This window comes from Halichoerus grypus, chromosome 7 (assembly GCF_964656455.1).
Source record: "Halichoerus grypus chromosome 7, mHalGry1.hap1.1, whole genome shotgun sequence".
NCBI lineage: Eukaryota > Metazoa > Chordata > Mammalia > Carnivora > Phocidae > Halichoerus > Halichoerus grypus.
In genome coordinates, this window is record NC_135718.1 from 115,553,766 (window position 1) to 115,575,248 (window position 21,483).

The 21,483-nt window shown below is 35.6% G+C and overlaps 1 protein-coding gene and 1 pseudogene across 5 annotated transcripts in view; one reads left to right on the top strand and one right to left on the bottom strand.

The window, feature by feature from the left end:
• CEP350 (centrosomal protein 350) overlaps window positions 1-21,483 on the bottom strand; it is a 157,446-nt gene that overhangs the window by 21,625 nt on the left and 114,338 nt on the right. For all 5 annotated transcript variants that reach the window (XM_078078102.1, XM_078078103.1, XM_078078104.1 and 2 more), the window contains 7 exons: window positions 19,442-19,653; window positions 16,156-16,300; window positions 10,630-10,790; window positions 7,733-7,869; window positions 4,958-5,040; window positions 1,321-3,323; window positions 61-468 (listed from right to left, as the gene is read on the bottom strand). In XM_078078102.1, the coding sequence (XP_077934228.1) occupies window positions 61-468; window positions 1,321-3,323; window positions 4,958-5,040; window positions 7,733-7,869; window positions 10,630-10,790; window positions 16,156-16,300; window positions 19,442-19,653 (3,149 nt within the window). The remainder of the gene's footprint in view (window positions 1-60; window positions 469-1,320; window positions 3,324-4,957; window positions 5,041-7,732; window positions 7,870-10,629; window positions 10,791-16,155; window positions 16,301-19,441; window positions 19,654-21,483) is intronic.
• Window positions 20,079-21,077, top strand: LOC118540702 (coiled-coil-helix-coiled-coil-helix domain-containing protein 2 pseudogene; annotated as a pseudogene).

Genomic DNA, 21,483 nt, shown 5'->3' on the forward strand with positions numbered 1-21,483 from the left:
CTGAATTTCAGACAACGGAGAAAAATTTAAAAATTAAAATTATCCTTTCATGTTACATACCTGTTTGTAGACCCTTTTACTAGTGCTTTCTATATCTAGACCCTTACTGGCACAGCCAAGCAGTTTTGTAGGAATGCTGATGCTATGAGGATCATGACCTAATTCTTTCCATTTCCACAGTTCTTCTGCTGCATTATGTACAAGAATTTCTACTTCCTCTGTAGTATGTGGAACTGCCAATAGTGTTTCACATGGCTTCTGGGGAGCTCTTTTAGGTTCTGCCATTAAAGGTACAATAGTTTCTTCTGCCTTATTTTTGGGGATCTTGTGAGAAGAGCTCAAACCAAAGTCTTCATCAAACCAGTCTTGATCATCTCCTAACACGCTCAGGAACTCCCGGCTGATCTCAAGTTCAGCAAGTCTCTTCGCAAGTTCTTCCTGCCCACTGGCACCAAATACTGGACTCTCCTACAGAAATGGAACCATTCAAATAGAGCACCATTTAGTGACCTCAGATCACTCATTTGGGTTTTTTTTTTTTTTTTTTAAAGACAAAGCAAATATATTATTTGTATATTTATTATTTCTCTATAAGCAAAACAAAAACAATATGGTGGCTACTAAAAAAACAATTAAAAAAAAACTACCCTGTTTCCCATAATTATGCTTATATAAGCATTAAAATTGAATTTTTATAAAATGTTTATTGATTAGTTGTTTCTTTTTGACTCATCATTATTTTGTTTCTGAGGTACTCTCTTGTCTGTGGGGTATGGAAATTGTATACAAAATTTCTCACCTTTTGTGATTATCTGGCTCAAGTTACTCAAAATCGTTACTTTTGTTCAACTGTCCATGGGCAACCTAAGTAAGCTGATGGTCTGAGTATATGTCATAGTGGATATATTTTTTTACCACAATCAACATCACAACTGGTAATATCTGTAGGGTAACTGAGTAGCTAGGTGGACAAATAATTTTATAGGCAAAAAAGGAACTGGATTGAGAACCACTGGAAAGCTCCATGGAATAAATCTGTTCAGTGAATCTGGAAGGGACTCTAACCTGTGGACAGCACACGAGGGCCATCAATCCAGCATAAAGCTGCTAGTATTTGTGACAACCCTATAGTGACCACTCATGACATAACAGAGGACAATTATACTTCAGACAGAAAAACAGTGACAAGGCCTTTAAAAACTAGTACAGTGATTTTTATCTAATAAATAACATGTCACAAAAAACCTACCAGGAGCTACAGAATTAAAATGCACTACAAAGATAAGGTTAATTGACATTCTGTCTAGATAAAATACTTACAGGTCTGGGGCATATATCTGGTGAAGAAATCTCTTCTTTTTCATCTTCCAATTCAGACCTTAAGAAGCAACCTGGAACACCTGATGACTGCTCCTCATGATTTGGGGATAGGGCTTGGGGCGGTACTTTCTTTTGATCATCATCAAGAAGCTCCTGATTGCTAAGCTGGATTTTCTCATTCCTAGCTTTTTTGATTTCCTGTAGTTGATTGACCGTGTCCTTCACAAAGACTGTTAGTAAACTGTCTGTCAGTAAGCTGACTTTTTCTAGCTGTTGCTTTGACTTTTTTCCCTCACTTTGTGATGACCTCAGCTGGGCTTCCAATTGGTTCTTTTCTCTTGTTAAAAGATCCAGAAGTGGAGTAGAAAGCTTTTCCGAGACCTCACAATATAGGTTCTCTTCCTTTTCTGTAAACTGCTGTTGCTTCTTTAACTCTTCAGAAAAGTTATTATCTAAAGTATCGCCTTCTACAGCAATGGAAACCTTTTCTGTGGCACCAGAAACAAGGTCTTTGTTTTCCTTTGAACAGATCAGTGAATCCACCATGGACTGCTGGTGAACATGGGCTTCAAGTACTCCAGAAATGTCCTGAATGTTGTCTGTTTCTATTTTAAGGCTTCTATCAAGTGAGGCTTCTATATCATGCATACTAGGTAGAGAGTTCTCATAAAAATATTCAACTGCATCCTTTTCTCTATCAAACTTGGAATCTGTTCTATCTTTTTGTTCTTGATTATAGTATTGATACTGTCCATCTGAGTAAGACTCTTCATCTTCATTTATGTCTACATAGTCATCAAAGTTTTCTGGAATATGAGATATTTTTTGAGGAGGAGCAAAAATACCATGCTTCTCTTTGCACACAAAGTATACAATGCCGTCATATGTTCCATTGTTATTTCCTTCAGCTTTATCCAACTCCACTCCGGCCCAAAATCCTTTAGCAAAACTAGTCACACCTTTGAATCGAAGAGTTCCTGGCTGAACATTGCCAATCAACACCCTATCACCAATGTGGAAATCATGTAACTCATCTGCCACAGAAACTGAAACCAAGGAAGGGGACTCCGTAACTCCCTGTCCATGCTCTACATCACTGCGCTCCTTACTTTTCATAAGCTCAGTAGGGGACTTGAGTTCCAACAGCCTCTCAGAGTGGACACTGCTACGAACAGAAAGGCTTTTCTCACTGAGGCACTCACTGATTTCATCATCACTGCCAAAGCTAATGGCTCTACTTGTAGAGTTCCTGCTTGGCTGTGATTCGTCTCTGCAAGACTGAGAGTCTTTCCTGAGTGACAACAAAGATGACACCTCAAAGTCATCTTTGTATAATTCAGATGAAATGTCTTTCTTCAAAGAAGACACTTTAAAATCTTCAGAGTATGCTATCTCTTTAGGAGCAAAAAAATGTTCTAACAAAGACAAGTCCCTTTCCTTTATGTTCTTTTGTTCTTGAATGTCTTTTTCTGATTTGATGTTTGGACTATGATCTGTATCTTGATCTGACTCTTTCTCTTTCAACTCCTTTCTATGAAGATTTTCAATGGCTAATCTAACTAAGTCTTTCTGAACATTTACAGAATCTAAAGGAAGATCTTTCCTTGAAAGAATTTCAGATGAATCTCCCTGTTCCAGGTCTAGTTTCAGTAAGACGTCAGACTTCCTAGATTGTTTCGAATAGGCATCTTCAATCACACTCGCCTCCAGTTTTGTATAGTCTACTTCTTGTATTTCTGATTTTTGACTAGAGTCTTCTTCAACCTTGGCCTCTGACACATCCAGAATTCTATTAGGGGCATTCAATTCTTTGAGAAGAGGTAATGAAGGTACATTTTCTAGAGAATCTCCAGATTCTGTTCTGGTTCTCCTTGATGATCTAAGAATTGGAGATGAAGTCTGAAAATGCTCTTCTGTTTGTCTATCCAATTCAATCACTCTCTTTGCATATGCAGATAAAGACCTTTCTGATAATGATCTCTCAGAACCTGCCAGTGCAGCATCTTAAAGGAAAAGAAAAAATCATTATCAAAATTATTTAATTACAATCTTTCAACTTCTAGAACCAAAGGCTAAATAAAAGCCAAATCTTTATGAGGAAAAACTTGGTCAATAACTATAACCTGTTTTGTTACCTTATAAGGTAAATTTTTCCTTTAAGAGAATATATTGTACCAACAATAACCAGAACATTTAGAATGACTGAAAATTTAAAGTTTGAAATAATTTCTTAAATGTTGTCTTAACTTATCAATTTCTTAAATGTCTTCACTTATAAAGTAAAGAAAAATAACTCTAAGTTTATGGAGACATTTGCATGATCATCCTCAAACCATGCAAAACCAGAACTGTGAAATGGATATTACATACATATTTCATATAGAAAAACAATGAAGGAAGGACAAATATACTTCTTCTTTTTTTTTTTTTTTTAAAGATTTTATTTATTTATTTGAGAGAGAGAGAATGAGGGAGAGTGAGCACATGAGAGGGGGGAGGGTCAGAGGGAGAAGCAGACTCCCTGCCGAGCAGGGAGCCCGATGCGGGACTCGATCCCGGGACTCCAGGATCATGACCTGAGCCGAAGACAGTCGCTTAACCAACTGAGCCACCCAGGCACCCGGACAAATATACTTCTATATATACTTTGATAAGAATGAATTTTCCTGGGGACTTCAACTAAGCTCTCAAATGTAAAAAAAACATAAGAAAAAAGAAAACTATTTCTGCAAATACAGCATTTTTAAAAAATTTATTTATTTGAGAGAGAGAGTGAGTGAGAGTGAGAGAACTCGAGTTGGGGGAGGGAGAGAGAGAGACAATCCTTAAGCAGACTCCCCGCTGAGCACACAGCCCAATGTGGGCCTCGATCCCAGGCACCCCAAATATAGCATTTTAAGAGCTAAAATTGCAGAAGAAAAAAAAAGATGTGATGAGCTAACAAACCAAGAATTAAAAGTTTTTTTTTTTTTTTTTAAGAATTAAAGGTTTTTAATTCAGGGCACCTGGGTGGCTCAGTCGGTTAAGCGTCTGCCTTCGGCTCAGGTCATGATCCCAGAGTTCTGGGATCGAGTCCCACATGGGGTTCTCTGCTCAGCAGGGGGTCTGCTTCTCTCTCTCACTCTCCCTCTCTCTCAATAAATAAATAAAATCTTTAAAAAAAAAAAGTTTTTAATTCAAATCTCTATTTTGTCATTACTTGTAAGTAGGCTTTTTTATGCCTCAGTTTTATTTCCTCATTGAATTATACTTTATTTTCTGTAATTCTTACCATTTTTTGGATTAAGTTGAAAAAAATATATATGACCACTTAACCCTGAACAATAGTATAAGCTAAAAAATATATACTCAGTTATAAAATCTGATTAATGATGCCAATGATACACTCAACCATTTTAGATTAATGTCTTTATGCTTCATTTTTTATCGTAAATTTGGGACAATAAAGACTTACTCAAAAAATTTATATATAACCAATAAATCACTTTAAAATATCAAAGTAACTGACAATTTCAATAATTATTATCTTTAAGAAATTTATTTTTTAATCAACAAGGTATAGAGGTAGAATTGTGCAGGCATTTGCATTAATCCTGTCTATGTAGACACAGAACAATTATTTTTTCTAGTTACATACCAATATGTTCAGCAATGGACTCCAATGATCCTCTGGAGCGTTCTGATTCTGTTAGTGATTTCCAGTTCTTTGCTGTTTCAGATCTGAAACAGAAAAATTAATGAGCAGAAATAAATGTACTGCTGATACTAAAGTAATTGGTAACAAAAAGCAGTCAAGTCTTAGACAACTACTTCTCCTTCACAGGTGGCACCCCACCCTGTCACTTTCATCAAGGCTATTTCTGGGCCTCATCACTCTGAGTAGATGATCTTGCTTCTTTTAGTGAGAAAACCAGAGACCACCAGCATGAACTTTCTTACCACCAAACTTTCCACCTACAAATATATCTATATTCATAGTCTTTCTTCCCGTCTGCAGGAAAGAAAAAGGGGTGTCTTTCACTCTTATTCAAAACTGATTATTTGAACTTCTTTCTTCCTAAAAACTCACACAGTCCCACATTAATGGTGCTCCTCAGTTATACATTCTCTTTTCTATAATCTTTAGTCCTTCAACCTGGAGATTTTTTCCCCCTTAGCTTGTAAGTATGTTATGAGCCTCAAAATTTTGCCCCTCAGTTCTTTATTCTTCCACATCCTGCTGTTGTCCTCTTTTATTCATTAAGTTAACAGGAAGAGTACATTCTTCATTTTCTTGCCTTCTCTTTATTTGTGAAGTCACAGTATTTGCCTTCTATTTCTCTCTTTATAATGCCTTTAAATACTATTTTATCATATTTAGTACTCGGCTCCCTTTTATTCTCTCTGAATGCATATCTTCTTTGGGTGATGGTTGTTATATTTGTGGTTTCAACCACCGTCTTTATGCTGATTATCCTCATATATCTCACCCTGACATCTTTCCTGGATAATTTCCCTTAGGTGAACTATGGGCATCTCACAATTAGTATTCTAAAACCAAAATCATAAGATCCCCACAAAAGAACATCCGATTTTCCATTTAGGTTAATGGAACTCTGACCCAACCAACTACTTAAGAGAAACCTGGGAGTCATTCTAGATTTCTCCTGCTTCACTATCTAGCACTTTGATTAGGCAAGTCTACTTCTTAAATATTTCTTTTTTAAGTATTTTTAAGGATAAATTCTTTTTTTTTTTTTTTTTTTAAGTAAACTCTACCCCCAATGTGGGGCTCAAACTTGCGACCCTGAGATCAAGAGTTGCATGCTCTACTGACTGAGCTAGCCAGGCACCCCTACTTCTTAAATATTTCTAAATTTATCTCCTATCTCTATTCTTATTACCACTGATTATTTGAGGCCTGGCTTAGACTCCTGTTCTCCCTGCTTCTAAGCTTACTCTTTTCTATCTTTCCTTCATAGAGTAGTCAGGAAGATCTCTCTGAACATAAGTGTGATTGCATCATTCTCTTGTTAAAATCTTCCAATAGCCTGGTTAATAAAACTATAAAGCTATTCAATAGTATATTATGTAGAAATCTAAAAATAAAATTTACAGTTTATAATATAGTGGAAAAATATACATAAAATCTAAGCATAAGAAATCCTAAAAAGAAATATTATTGACATTTGCAATTTTGGGGTAGTTGGGTACATAATTTAAACTTTTCTTCTTTTTACTGTTTCCCTCAGTATTATAATAATAATAATAGTAATAATAGTAACTAATACATAGTGCTAATTGTATGCTAAGCTCTGTTCTAAGTTAAGTCTTTTAACCCTCATAACAAGTTAGTCAGGTGTTATCATAGGATATAAATCCCTATTAAAAAAACCTGAAGCACAGAGAGATTAAATAACTTGCCCAACAAAGTTAAACAGGTAGCTGGTATTGAAACCAGGATTCAAACTCGGGTAATGTGAAATTAATTATAATAAGTCTACATTACTTTTGTAACGGACAAAAAAAAATCCCTAAATATTTTCTTTAAAAACCTTCAAAGGCTTCACCTCTTCTGAAAAGTAAGGTAGAAACTACTAAGAATGAGTGAGTTCAAGGTTTCACAATTTGGTTTTTATTTTTCCAGTCTCTTCTAACTTTAGCAATGAACATCCTATTACGCTTAGTTTCTATGATATGCCAAGCTCCTTGCTGCTTTTGGTCATTCATGAATGCCCTTCTCTCTGAAATGCCCCCAATTTCTCAGTCCCACTGACTGTTTACCCCCTACTCACTGTTCAAAATCTATTTTAAATATTGCAACTTTTTTATACACTATCTTATATACTTGAATGTCATTACCTAATATCTTCTGTATTTGCCTTAACTGGCTGCATAATATTCTATCCCTGGAAAGAACCATAATTTATTGGGCTAGTCACCCATTTTTGGACATAAAGATTGCTTCCAATGTATTATATTAAGATAAAGGATGTTATGAGAAACATATTCACGCAAATTGAGACTTCTGGTAGCCCATATTTTCTCAAGTTAGGTTTCCAGAAGTGGAATTACTGAGTCGAAAGTTACAGATTGTTTTTTACTTTTGAAACACTGGCAAACTGCTTTTCAAAAGGTCTATATCAACTTACAATGCTACTATAGCAATACTGGTGGATACTATTTTCATTGCAACCACCAGATTTCAGAATTCAAAATATATTTTTAAATCTGTACCTTATTATACATTTGATTTGTGATTGTATCATACATAACAAATTACTTTAGTGAAAATAAAAATATTAACCAATATTTTTACTTCTACAATTTCACAATTACTTAAAAGATAGCTCTACTAAAAGTCTTTCCTTATGCTTTTCACAAACTTTTCTCAAACAAGGCAGAATATAGATAAGTTATCACAAATTTCTACCTGTGTAATGGAAGGGGCTTGATCTTGGGTTTTTCAGAAGCTGAGGAGAGCGTTTTAATCTGAGGCTTGGCTGTTGGTGATGTTTCCAAATCTCGGCTAAGCTCTGCTTCAGTTTTCTTAATGAATTCATCATATGACTAAGTTTAGAAAAATCAGAGGAGTCACTATACAGAATTTTTAAAAACTATTTTAAATAAGAAAATAGTATATTTTATGGTAAAATATTCAAATAGTAAAGAAGATGTAATGTAAAAATCTTTCTCCCAGTACCAGTGTCATTCCCCAGAGTGCTATCAATAGTTATTCATAGATCCTTCTTGAAATAGTCTACGTATAAGCAAGATGTGTAACTATAACCCTAAATCAATTAGGAAATGACAGTCTCCACTCTACAAAAATTTAATGAAGAAATAATTCAGGCTCTGCCATATTAAGAAACTTTTTTAGCTGATCATGTAATTATTCTTTAAAGGCTGTCCTAATACTTCCATGTTATTTTTAAGAAGTTTAGCCATGATGCTGACTTCAATGGCACCTTCTTGGGAATACTAGGGAATACAAATCCTGAGGAAGAAGGAAGGGTGTGGTTAAGAATATGATGATTTCAGAATTACAAAAAATGTTATCAGCCATTCTGTATCCATTATCACTAATATATAATTCTAATTTGGATGAAATCTAAGGGAAGCCCTTCATCTGTTATATTTTTTAATTTTCTGGCCTAAAATCCCACTTTTACATCATTATCTGAGACTACAGCTGTTCTGTTTAACACTGTATGTTCAATACCTACTCATGGCCCCAAATAGGCTGTCAATAAATATTAAGACTGAATGAATGAACATATGGATGCTACTCAATTGCTACAGATCCCTAAAACTTGGGCTAAAATCTCTACTTTTACAACTTTCACTATCCATATTACCTTCCTCTGAATTCTGATCTGAAAGCTATACTTACATGAATGTAGTTGATTACATCTGTGATTAAATAAAATCCAAAAGATTTTATATGAAATGCTATATTTTATGTATTTCTCCATCATATACTATAATTCTAAAACCTAAATACAGAACTTTCTTTTGTCTGTAAACCATTTAATAAAATGTTGAATGACATGGATCCTATGGCACTTCTCTAGAGGTCTTTCTGGCTGGCATATCCATTAACGAACATTTTTGAGCAACGTTTTTCAATCTAAGCGTATTTCATTTAATTTTCAATGGCTCCTCATTACCTACACTAGTGCTTTTAAATCCTGGGCCCCACCCTAGACCAATTAATACCTCTGGGAGTGAGCCTGAATATTTGTATTTTTCAAAAAGCTCCTCAGTTAATTCTAATGTGTGGTGGTCAGGCTGAAGACTGCTGACTGGAAGTCCAAACTCATCAGTCTGATTCTAAGGTCCTGAACATGATCTTTATTTTTAAATAATTTAAATAAAGTATTGTTTCCTAATACATTCCAACATGATCTTGCCAGTATGGTCATTCTACCTTAGCCACTTTTCCTACTTCCAAACATCTGTGCAAGTTATAATCCCTGTTCCCATCTCTGTATCATGTACCTGTGTAAATGTCTATTTTCTCCACATCTGTTAACAGCCTCATTTTCTATGTGGAAGACAGTGCAGTATAATGGTAAGGGTACAAAATTTAGAATTAGAGATATATTAAAATCCTAGCTTTACCATTTATGACCTGTGTGTCCCTGAGTATCATTAATCTCCCTCAAACTCAGTTTCCTCATCTATAAGACAGGGACAGTAAAGCCATACCTTGTTGCTTGAGGATAAATGAAGAATATGTGTGAAGTAATTAGCTGAGTTCCTGGCATACAAATAGGCACCTAAATATCTGATGATTAAACTAATAAAGGTAGGAGGAACACATATTTGGTGTGACCACAACAAGGACCATTAAAAAGACAGAAATACTGGCTAAACATAACAAAAAGCTTTCTAACATTTAGAGAACCTAGAGCCCAACAATGAAACCAACTGCCTTGAAAATTTGAAATTTCCTATTAATGGAAGTGTTCAGGTAGAAGCTGAATGATCTTCTCTGGTGATGTCATGAGAAGGAATTCTTGTGAGGAGCAAGAAGTTTAGATCGAATCTATGATGAATGTAGCATTTTAGGAACACGTAGCTGGCAGAAGGTATGCAAGCAATAGGGAAGTAACCACAGACAGGGACATTCAAGTAGCTATGCAGAGAGGTCATGAGGCTCCAAACAGCGTGATGTCGGTTGGAATGGAAAATGACAAGCAAGAAGATTTATAAAGAAAAGAATCAATGGGATCTGGCGACCGAATGGATAGGAGAAAACAGAATAAGGAAGCTATCAAAACCAGGTTTCCAGCCTGGGGAAGAATCAGGGAAGGCTGCTAGAGCTTGGGAGAAGAGTCAAGTTTAGAATTATCATTTTGGAGCCATTCAAATAGTACAAAGAGTCACATTAATAAACTGTGTAGCAAGAAATATCACTCTGCTTAAAAAACAAATTGTTTTTAAAAAGGCAGTAACAATTCCAATAGCTCGAATTATTGATCTTTTTTAAAAATAGAATTATTTATCTAATGATTCTTTGCTTCAGAGGGCATGGATATCAATCTTTCATAGGCTTAATCTTTCTTATTTAGAAAAAACTCTTTAATACTTGATTTTAATATTTACTTAATACTTGATATTATAAGATTATTTTAATATTTAATTTAATGTTTTAAGCAAGAGTTTGGTAAGATAGTCTCAGATTTTTTAAAAAGAGGTTAAAATGTGGCACCAAACTAATACTGAAAAATTCTAATCCATTACTTTATTAACAACATTAAAAACATTTTAGGCTTCACATATACATTAGCCTTGATACTGAACCCACTTCCTCCTATGTCTAACCTCTAACTGTTTGATCAGACTGGCTTCTTGGGCTTTCAATCTTTCCTTCTGCCGTTTTCTCTGTTCCTTCTTCAGCTGGTCCACAACTGATTTCCTTTTCCGCAGCTCATCCTTTAGGGCTCTGATCCTACCTTCAATGTCACTTTGGTCAGATGTTGTTTCTGAAAGAGATACAAAATCTCTTATTACTTTAACTTTAAATTTGGGGCACCTGGGTGGCTCAGTTGGTTAAGTGTCTGACTCTTGATTTTGGCTCAGGTCATGATCTTAGGGTCCTGGTATTGAGCCCTGCTTCAGGCTCCACACTCAGCAAGGAGTCTACTTGAGATTCTCTCTCTCTCTCCCTCTGTCCCAGCCCCCTTTCCTCCCTCTCTCTCTCTCAAATGAATAAATAAATCTTAAAAAAAAAAGAATAGTTAATTCAATAACTATTAATTATATTATTAATGAAAAGCAGCAATGTGATATTAAACTTAAAGTCAAGGGGCGCCTGGGTGGCTCAGTTGGTTAAGCGACTGCCTTCGGCTCAGGTCATGATCCTGGAGTCCCGGGATCGAGTCCCGCATCGGGCTCCCTGCTTGGCAGGGAGTCTGCTTCTCCCTCTGACCCTCCTCCTTCTCATGCTCTCTGTCTCTCATTCTCTCTCTCTCTCAAATAAATAAATAAAATCTTTAAAAAAAAAAATAAATAAATAAACTTAAAGTCAATCTAACATTTAAAATTAAGGAACTTGAGCTTTGAAAAAATTTTTTTAGTGATTTACATTCCCCTTCCTGTCCCCTAAATCTCTAATGGGCGGAGCAGGGGGTCTCCTCCTATTTATTTTCACTTTCTAATTGTACTATTTGAAATTGCAAATAAATCTCAAGGTACCCTGTCTTGGTGAGATAAGCAACTAGAAGTTGAAAAACTTTTAGGTTAGTAAAATTTGGACATTGTAAGGAATTATTTCCTGATGACAAGATAATCATATTTATCTGTCCTTCCCCTTAGTTGTTAATAGTTTTTAAGTCATATTAAAATCAAACTGAGGGGCGCCTGGGTGGCTCAGTCGTTAAGCGTCTGCCTTCGGCTCAGGTCATGATCCCAGGGTCCTGGGATCGAGCCCCGCATCGGGCTCCCTGCTCAGCGGGAAGCCTGCTTCTCCCTCTCCCACTCCCTCTGCTTGTGTTCCCTCTCTCGCTGTGTCTCTCTGTCAAATAAATAAAATCTTTAAAAAAATAAAAAAATAAAAAAATAAAATCAAACTGAAATTCTGTCTGTTGTTTTTAAGGTAGGCTCCACGCCCAACATGAAGCCCACTGTGGGACCTGATCACAACCGTGAGATCAAGACCTGAGCTGAGATTAAGAGTCGGGTACTTAACTGAGTCACCCAGACACCCTGAAATTGTCATTTTATTTTTTTTAAAGATTTATTTATTTTAGAGAGAGAGTGTGTGTGTGTAAGCGGGGGGAGGGGCAGAGGGAGAGGGAGAGAGAGAGAATCCCAAGCAGACTCCCCCACTGAGTGCAGAGCCCAATCGCAGGGCTCGATCTCATGACCCGGAGATCATGACCTGAGTGAAAACCAAAAGTCTGACGTTTAACCAACTGAGCCACCCAGGCGCCCTGAAATTTTGTCGTTTTAAACTGACTGTGAATCATCAGATGATGTCTTAATACCACATAAAAGGAAAGAGAGAAATTAAAAAGAAATATACTCCGCTGTAACCTTTCTTTAGAAGCTCTTAAAATATTTAAAATAACTGAAATGAAGCTAGTTAAATCTTAATTTCTTCCCAACAGTTCCCAAACACACAAAGTAGATGTCCAGTCATAGCAAAATCATGAAAAAGACATTTCATTATAATAAGTGCCACACACATGCTATGAAAATAGTATCATTTAAAGATGCCGCTTAGCGCAATCCTCTCGAGTCCCCTCCTTCCTCGGGAGCTTTGTACTATCACTTTGCCATTGCTCAATAAACCTTGCTTTGCTGCCCCCCAATCAATCAATCAACCAATATAACATGCTGCTTATTTCACTACATATGGAAATTACATAGAATAAAAATGACTATTCCTCACACTTCCTCCTAAAATCACGCAATGGTATCATTTCCACACACTAATGTTGAGCGAGACATTTAATAGCAATAGAAATACTATTACAATAGAAATACTATAGTATATAGATCTGAAGACTCAGATGTACACTACAACATTATACCATAAATAACCGGGTGTTTTCCAGGTACTTCAGATTAAATTGCCTAAGAATTAGTTATGGAATTTATTTAAATGCAAAAGGATTATAGTCTTTTTTGATAGTGTCATCCAATATCTGGATTAGAAATAATGAAATCTAAGTTCCTGTCACTTCCATACCACTGACTTAAGATACTTCAGGAAAGTTACACCCATCTTATACCAGCGGTAGCATGATACTGAGCCTTGAGCATGGGCAAAGCTCACTATTTACTGATCAACACTCACAAAATAACGTAATAATAAAGGCCATTTTCAACTCCGGATCCACTACTGGTAGTCAGTAAGGTGTCTGACCCCTACTGATTTCTAGAATTGATGGGAAGATTAAATAAGGTGAACAAAGCACACAGCACAGCACCTCAACTACCATAAAAACTCAATAAATGGTGGTAGGATTCATAATCACGTAAGACCAACATTTTATGTAGCTATATTTTAGGAAATATATTTTTTGGTCTAAAGCTAAAAATATAGCTTTTAAACTGACTGTGAATCATCAGATGATGTCTTAATACCACATAAAAGGAAAGAGAGAAATTAAAAAGAAATATACTCTGCTGTAACCTTTCTTTAGAAGCTCTTAAAATATTTAAAATAACTGAAATGAAGTTTGGGGGGGGAGAGAGCAACTATCTCCTTTATTTATTTATTTTTTTAATTTCTGAAAAAATAATCAATTGATTTCAGGGTTAAAAGGTTCTGAACACTTAGTGGCAGGCTTTGTAGAGACTCGATGATTCTAGTATAACGATTCTGAGTAGGACTGCAGGCTGATCTAAAAATTAAAATCTTTCTAAAATGAAGTATAATCCCATACCTTTGCATCTTCTAAAACTGTGCTTCTTTAGCTTGATAAGCTTTTATGTGCTTCCAAAACCTAAGCCATTACTCTGATAAAATTATATACAGGACGATTACACTCCTGCAGACTTAGTTTCAACTTTGCCCCCCTCCCAAAATGATTATTTTAAATATATTTTGAAAATTGCATATACCAGCAGTGATTATTTTAATAAAAATATTCATCATCTACGGTTGTGAAGATTTAACAGTGGATGATGAAAAACTTGGGAGTTTTTAGATGAAAGACCTTGGAAAATGTTTCTACTTTTGAGTACTAAAGAAACCAAAAGTATACAAATGAAGGGTAGAAATTATTAAAGTCTATGAGAGTGAATGGGACTTTATATCTGATATATTTAATCTGATCAATTATAGTATTATTGCATAGTACTTATCATTAGTAACATCTAAGAGAATCTCTAGATGAATTTATTGCCTTTATGGAATTCTCTCCTACGGGGATATTTTGGGTAGTGGGGGAGAAAGGGGAGACAGGTAAATGATACTTCGATTTTTTTAAACACATCAAGATGGACAGAATGCTCTAATCAAAAAATTAAGTTTCTGATTATTTGACACATGTGGCCTATATTAATTTGGCTGGTAACAAACTCTCCATCACTTAAGTGAGAAAGGCATTATATAACTCCACTACATTAAAACTGACCACAAACACTGCATATATGATGTCATCATTAATAGGTAGATGACATCTATAGTTTAAAAATCTCAGAGCTATTTCTCTAAAACTATTCTTACTTGAATTATATTTTATCAATAAAACAGTATCTTATTAACATTATCATTAATCCTTGGTCTGTAACTCATGCAAGGATGGTTACAATATTATTCCATGGAACAGATGGAAAAGATTATTCAATATGGGAAAGAAACTTGGAGAAAGTCACTAGTGAGTAAGAGAGACAAGATAAGAATTCATGTTTCCAAGTTATCAAGTTTATGTCTATTGACATGTTACTCCACTGGCTGTAACTTTTCACCAGAGTACGTGAAAGCAAATATATAAAATAATAATAATTTTCAACAAATAAATATGGTAGACAACATTCTTCAACTGGGTTGACCTAGTAATTCCATTTCTAAGAATTTATTCTTACTGAAATATTCATCAAGAATATATACATGAAGATGTTCACTAGAGCATTATTGGCTATTTTGAGAAAATCTAAATGATCATCACTAGGGAAATGGTTAAATAAAAGTTATGGTATAACTACTCTTTGAAATATTATGCAGTTATTCAAAGAAAAAGAGTGATTTATAAATATGGGTGAGACAAATAATAAGAGACTCTTAATCTCAGGAAACAAACTGAGGGTTGCTGGAGTGGAGGGGGGTGGGAGGGACAGGGTGGCTGGGTGATAGACATGTGCTATGGTGAGCCTTGTGAATTGCGTAAGACTGATGAATCATAGACCTGTACCCCTGAAACAAATAATACAAATTATATGTTAATAAAAATAAAATAAAATAAAATAAATATGGGTGTGGGAAAATCCCATGATTTACTATCATTTGAAACACTGAAAACAGGGGGTACAGAAAAGGATCAAAGACCAAAATATGAATAATAATTTTCACTTTTTTTCTATTAAATTTCTACTCTCAAATGCAAACTAAAAATGAGCTCAAAAGGCATACACTCAATACAGTATTAATTATCCGTGGAACCCTACATAAACTGAGCACTCCCTATACAGGTATGTTTCCCAAGATCAAATCTTGTAGATTGAAGTCTTATAGAATAGAGGCTGTTCATTCTTTCATAGTTTAATAGCACAGAGTTTTATAGTAGCATAGAGATTACAGAAAAATAGACAATGTCCCCCACTGCCATTTGCAGTCTATTCTCTACCTTTCCTCCTTTGAAGCTTACACGATCTTGCACTACCTCTTCCTATCTCTCCTCATGGTCATCATTAATTCATTCAAGAAACATTTAATAAATACCTGCCATTTGCAATGCAAAGTACCTGCGAGGTTCTGGTGCCACAGCTGTTAACAAGGTACAGACACTCCTTTCCAGGAGTCTACATGCTAGTAAGGGAGACCCACTGGGTAAAGTCTGGTTACAATTTATATGCTGTCTGGTATAACAAGCTGAAGCACAGAGCACTATGGGAACACATAAGCAGTATCTGGCACATAGAAAAAAAATTCAACAAATGTCTGATAAATAAAAGACTGCCCATTAGCAACCCAAGAATATAACCGTTTGTCATATTTTGTATAATAAGGGAAATAATTATCAATGAAAAGCAATGAAATGTGATTTAATTTTGGCAAGCAAAAAGCCTTTACAAATGCAACAAAGGATAACATTATACTAACAGATGGATAGACAAAGCTTATTAAAGAGGAATTCAAATATAATACAAAGAAAACTAACTCCTTGTTATTAGTCTTACCTGACTGTGTCATAGATAATGACTCATCAGACCAACTGTAACAGTGTTGATGGGATTTGACAGGTAGACGATACTGTCCTCCAGTCCTATGACTTCCTTTGCTAGACTCCTGCTTTGACATGGATGTGCAGCTTTTGGGAGGTGACTGTTCAAACAGAAAACCAAGTGGGAACGGTTTTGTGATACATTTGTAAAATCTATTTAACATTTGAGATACCAAGCGGTTAAAGATAATATTTACGAAGAGTTTTAAGTAACTCTGTGACATGAAAAGTAAAAACAGTACAAATTATACAAAGGATAAGACCTCAACTTTTTTTTAAAGTTACAGAAAAAAACTTATAAAGAAGCATGCTTTTTAAGAATGTTTATAATAGAGGCGCCTGAGTGGCTCAGTCGTTAAGTGTCTGCCTTCGGCTCAGGTCATGATCCCAGGGTCCTGGGATCGAGCACCGCATCGGGCTCCCTGCTCGGTGGGGAGTCTGCTTCTCCCTCTCCCTCTCCCCCTGCTTGTGTTCCCTCTCTCGCTGTGTCTCTCTCTGTCAAATAAATAAATAAAAATCTTTAAAAAAATAAAAATAAATAAAAAAATGTTTATAATAAAGTAGGAGTGGCTATTGTTTAAGTGATATTTACCCTCTGATTTTTTTTAATTAAAAAAATTCTAAACGTGGTGCAGGTATCTTTTCAACATAGTAATTTAATTTCCTTCAGATATACACCCAGAAGTGGAGTTGCTGGATCATATGGTAGTTCTCCACTGAAAGATAAATGGATAAAGAAAATGTGGTGTATGTACCCATGTGCATGCGCGTGCACACACACACATGGGAATACTATTCAAACATAAAGAAGGAAGGAAATCCTGCCATTTGCAACATGGACAGACCTTGAGGGCACTGTGCTAGGAGAAATAAGTCAGACAGAGAAAGACAAATATTGTATGATCTCACTTATATGTAGAATCTAAAAAAAAAAAAAAAAAACCAAAGTCACAGAAAAAGAGATCAGATTTGTGGTTACCAGAGGTGGGGGGAATTGGGTGAAGGTGGGCAAAGGTACAAACTTCCAGTTATAAGATACATAAGTCCCAGGGATGTAATGTACAATGTGATGACTATAGTTAACATCGCTGTATGGTACATGTGAAAATTGCTAAGAGAGGAGCATAAACATTCTCATTATAAAGAAAAAGACTTTTTTTGGTTACTTTATGAAGTGAGGGATTTCAGTTAAACTTACTGTAATAAGCATTTCACAATATATACATGTCAAGCCATTATGCTGTACACCTTAAACTTCTACAGTGCTGTGTATCAATTATATCTCAATAAAACTGAAAAAAGAAACTTTAAAAATACTAAAAATGTACTAGTTTTGTGGAAAGAAGGAAAAAAGAGAGGCAAGAGGAAGGGAAGAAAAGAGAACATAAGAAGACTGTCCACAAGAGAGTATTACAAAGGACATAATTTCTACCCTGACATCAGGTGGAAGTGAGAATGCCTACTTTGATATCTAGCTATCATTACTTCTTATATCTGTGAATTTGGGCAAGTTTCCTAGCCCGCAGATCTTCAGAGTGGGGCTTAACACAGTATCTACAGAATTGTTGTGAGGATAATCCACATAAGGCATTTAGCATTATTAGCTGACACTTGGTAAGTAAGCACTCAATAAATATTAGTTTTTTATTATAAAAGCCACTTTAAGACACACTAGTTTTATTTCTTTGACATATTTTCTTGTGAGGAAAAAAACTAATTTTTAGAGTTTGATCAGGTGATGGCTATTCTGAATCTCAATGCTAGGTATGATCTAATCAATTCACAGGAAGTAATAATAAGATTGTGTCAAAAAACATAGTTTGGTTGTAAATTCCATGCTACAATTATATATACAAGCCTATTTTCACATAATAACTAAGAATTTGCTAACATAATTTAATTAGAAGCCTTTTATAATCTAAAACCTCTGTTTTCAGGTATGCGCCCAAGGCATTGGAATATTTTGCAACACAGCACAGAACAGATTCTTCATTAGATCATTGTTTAAAAAATGTTTTCCCCCCAAATCTTTCAGGTGCCATAACACACATGAATCTGACTGATTTTTCAATAGGGGAAATGCAATTCATTCTTCATATCCACAATAAAATACTCTACCAAAGGATATTCCATTCTGAATTTAAGGATATTCCTTTTTTTAGGCATAGAGAGACTTTAACAAAGTTTCTGTTCACATAATATTTAATAATATTATGCTAACTCCATAATATTTAATAGTATTATGCTAACTCCTTTATATACTTTATAAAATCTAATTTAAAAAGAAAAACAGTTAAGTTTCTAGCTTAAGTTTTTATCAGATAGGTTTTTTTTAATAAAGTACAGAATTAAGGACAATGTGGAAAACCTTATTCTAATAGTGACCATTATTCTAATTTAGAGTCAATAACCATTTCAGATCTGCTTTAAAGAGATGAAACCACTACTTTTATTCTGATTTATAAGGGCAGTTATTAACTAAATTATAGATAGCCACAATGGTATTACAGTTTAAGATCCTGTTTCTATTATATGACAGAATACAGATTTTAATAAGACCTTGTATTATTCTTACATATTATCTTTAAATTAAACTTCAATTATCTTTTTTTTAAAGTTTTATTTATTTAAGTAATCTCTACACCCTATGTGGGGCTCGAACTCATGACCCTGAGATCAAGAGTCACGTGTTCTAATGCTGAGCGAGCCAGGTGTCCCAACCTTAAATTATCTTTTAAAGATCTTAGAAGTTCCTGGGGCACTTGGGTGGCTCAGTCGGTTAAGCGTCTGCCTTTGGCTCAGGTTGTGATTCCAGGGTCCTGGGATGGAGCCCCATGTCAGGCTCCCTGCTCAGTGGGGATCTGCTTCTCCCTCTCCCTCTGCTGCTCCCCACCCCCTGCTTGTGCTCTCTCTCTCTCACTCTCTGTCAGATAAATAAGTAAATATCTTAAAAGATTTTAGAAGTTCCTATTCCCTCAATATTAAGAGACTTAATAATATATAATTTTATAACTGCCACTAAAGCTAAAATTCATATACTCATAAATCTTTAGAATTCAATGAAAATCTTCACTCCTGTTCAAATGTCATGTATGTTACAGGTATGGGCAATAGTCAACACTGTCATGAACTACAAGAATATAACTGCTAAAAAAAAGAAAAGAAAACAACTGTTAATAATATACCTTTTAGATAGGCTTTTGTCCAAAGAAGTTTTAAGGGATAAATAGATATTAACTTACATGTTTACTAGGAGAGGTAGAAGATTCCAGTTCTTGTGAAAAAACCATTTCTTCAGTAAGTACACTATGATCTGGACTCCCTGGCTGCTCCTGAGCTATAGACTCAGATGGTATATATCCAACAGCAGGGCTGCCCAATTCTTCTGGAATAGAGCTTTCACTGTGTAGGTGAGAGTAAGAAGGTAGTGGAGATTCTGCTTCACTTGCTATTTCTACAGAGAGAGTAAAAACAAGAAAAAGTCCACAATCTTGGTCAAAAGAAATGTTCAACTGTTATACTTTACATTTGCTTTTGCATAATTTCAATTGTTGCATTTAGATATAATTTTTAATCCCATCACTTAATGAATCACATTACTATAAAGTCTGTTAGTCTAAGAATTTTGGCTGATGCAAACTGAGAGAAGGGCTTAGTTTGAAAGGAGAGGAATTGTTTTACATTTTAAAAAATATCTTTAATGTCTGGCTTAACAGAAGACAGTTGGATTCTCATATCTGCTTCTGTCTGCAATCTGTGGCTTTATGTTGTTTTGGTTGAAGCACATGCTGAAAATCTGGCCTCACAAAGAATATATGTAGTTAGAAAAGGAAGAGTATTCCAATAGTCTTTACAGATAATTGTGGATATTCTTTTTTGATGTTACACCAAAACTTGACAATTGGTAGTTTCTTACATGTTAGCTGTAATGTGGAATCTGAAGTCATATCAATAAACTTTTTGTAATGTTACATTACAATCCTTTAGTCAATGGATTTTTTTACTCATGCATGATTTTCTAAATCAGCACTGGACATTTGGAAAACATTGGTTCACTGAGTTATGAAGATCTTCCCAATGTTGACATATTGCATCATACAATATGAAAAGAGAATTCTGGGCCGAATCTCGGACTTCTAGACGCCGAGCTGCTCTGCAAGTAACCATGGCGCGTGGAAGCCGGAGCCGCACCTCCGGCCAGCCAGGCACCTCAGATGAGAGCTGCTAGCTAGACCAGCGCCAGCAGCGGCTCCATCAGCTGCTGTCGGCTCACCTGCTGCTGTGCCTCGGCGGCCAGGTCTCATGGCCCAGATGGCAACCGCTGCAGCTGGCGTGGCTGTGGGCTCTGCTGTTGGGCACCGGATAGATCGTGCCATCACTGGGGGCTTCGGTTGAGGAAGTAATGCTGAGCCTTCAAGGCCTGACATCACTTACCAGGAGCCTCAGGGAACCCAGCCAGCGTACCTGCAGCAGCAGCAGCAGACTGGACCATGCCACTAGGAGATGAAACAGTTTCTGGAGTGTGCCCAGAACCAGGGTGACCTGAAGCTTTGTGAAGGTTTCAGCGAGGTGCTGAAACAGTGCAGATGGGCAAAAGGATTAGCCTAATCAAGAAGTTCAAACTGAAGATACGGAAAATCATCTCTCATGACCAGGTTAATTTAGCATAAAAATATATTTAATAGTGAATATATAAAGTATAAAACCACCAGTTAAACCTCTGCTTCATCATTAAATACAGCTTTCTTGAGAACTGGAATGAAAAAGGGTGTTCTTACTATATAGAAGTTCATCGAGATGGTCAGAATTTGGGGCTGGGCAGATGTTTGTGTGCCTCCTTAAATCACCTTTTGTGATGTTCTCATTTGTGAATTAATTAGAATAGTGATTTTCTCCCTGCCCCCTCCCGCCCAAAAAAAAGACGATTCCGATTAATATCATCACCTATCATATCAGGAAAGTCTTTTAAGTATTGGAAAGCGGTCCAGCTCACAATGGGGAAAACAGCATTTCTAAAATCCTAAACTTTCACTTGAAACCTTAAATTTTATCCCTCACAATAAATACTGTCACTTGTTCTCCTTCAAGAGTCAGAGTTGCTTCATTTATTTCTGAAAAACTGTTTGCCAAATACTTAAGTATAAGTAACCATGGTTTTTAGTCATTTAAGTAAAAATGGTACTCCATAAAAAAAATGGCTAATTCATCTTACAATTCAAATCACTGCATTAAGTGCTTTTCTTCAAGGCAACCACTGTCCTTAGGCACACGCAAGTGCTTTATG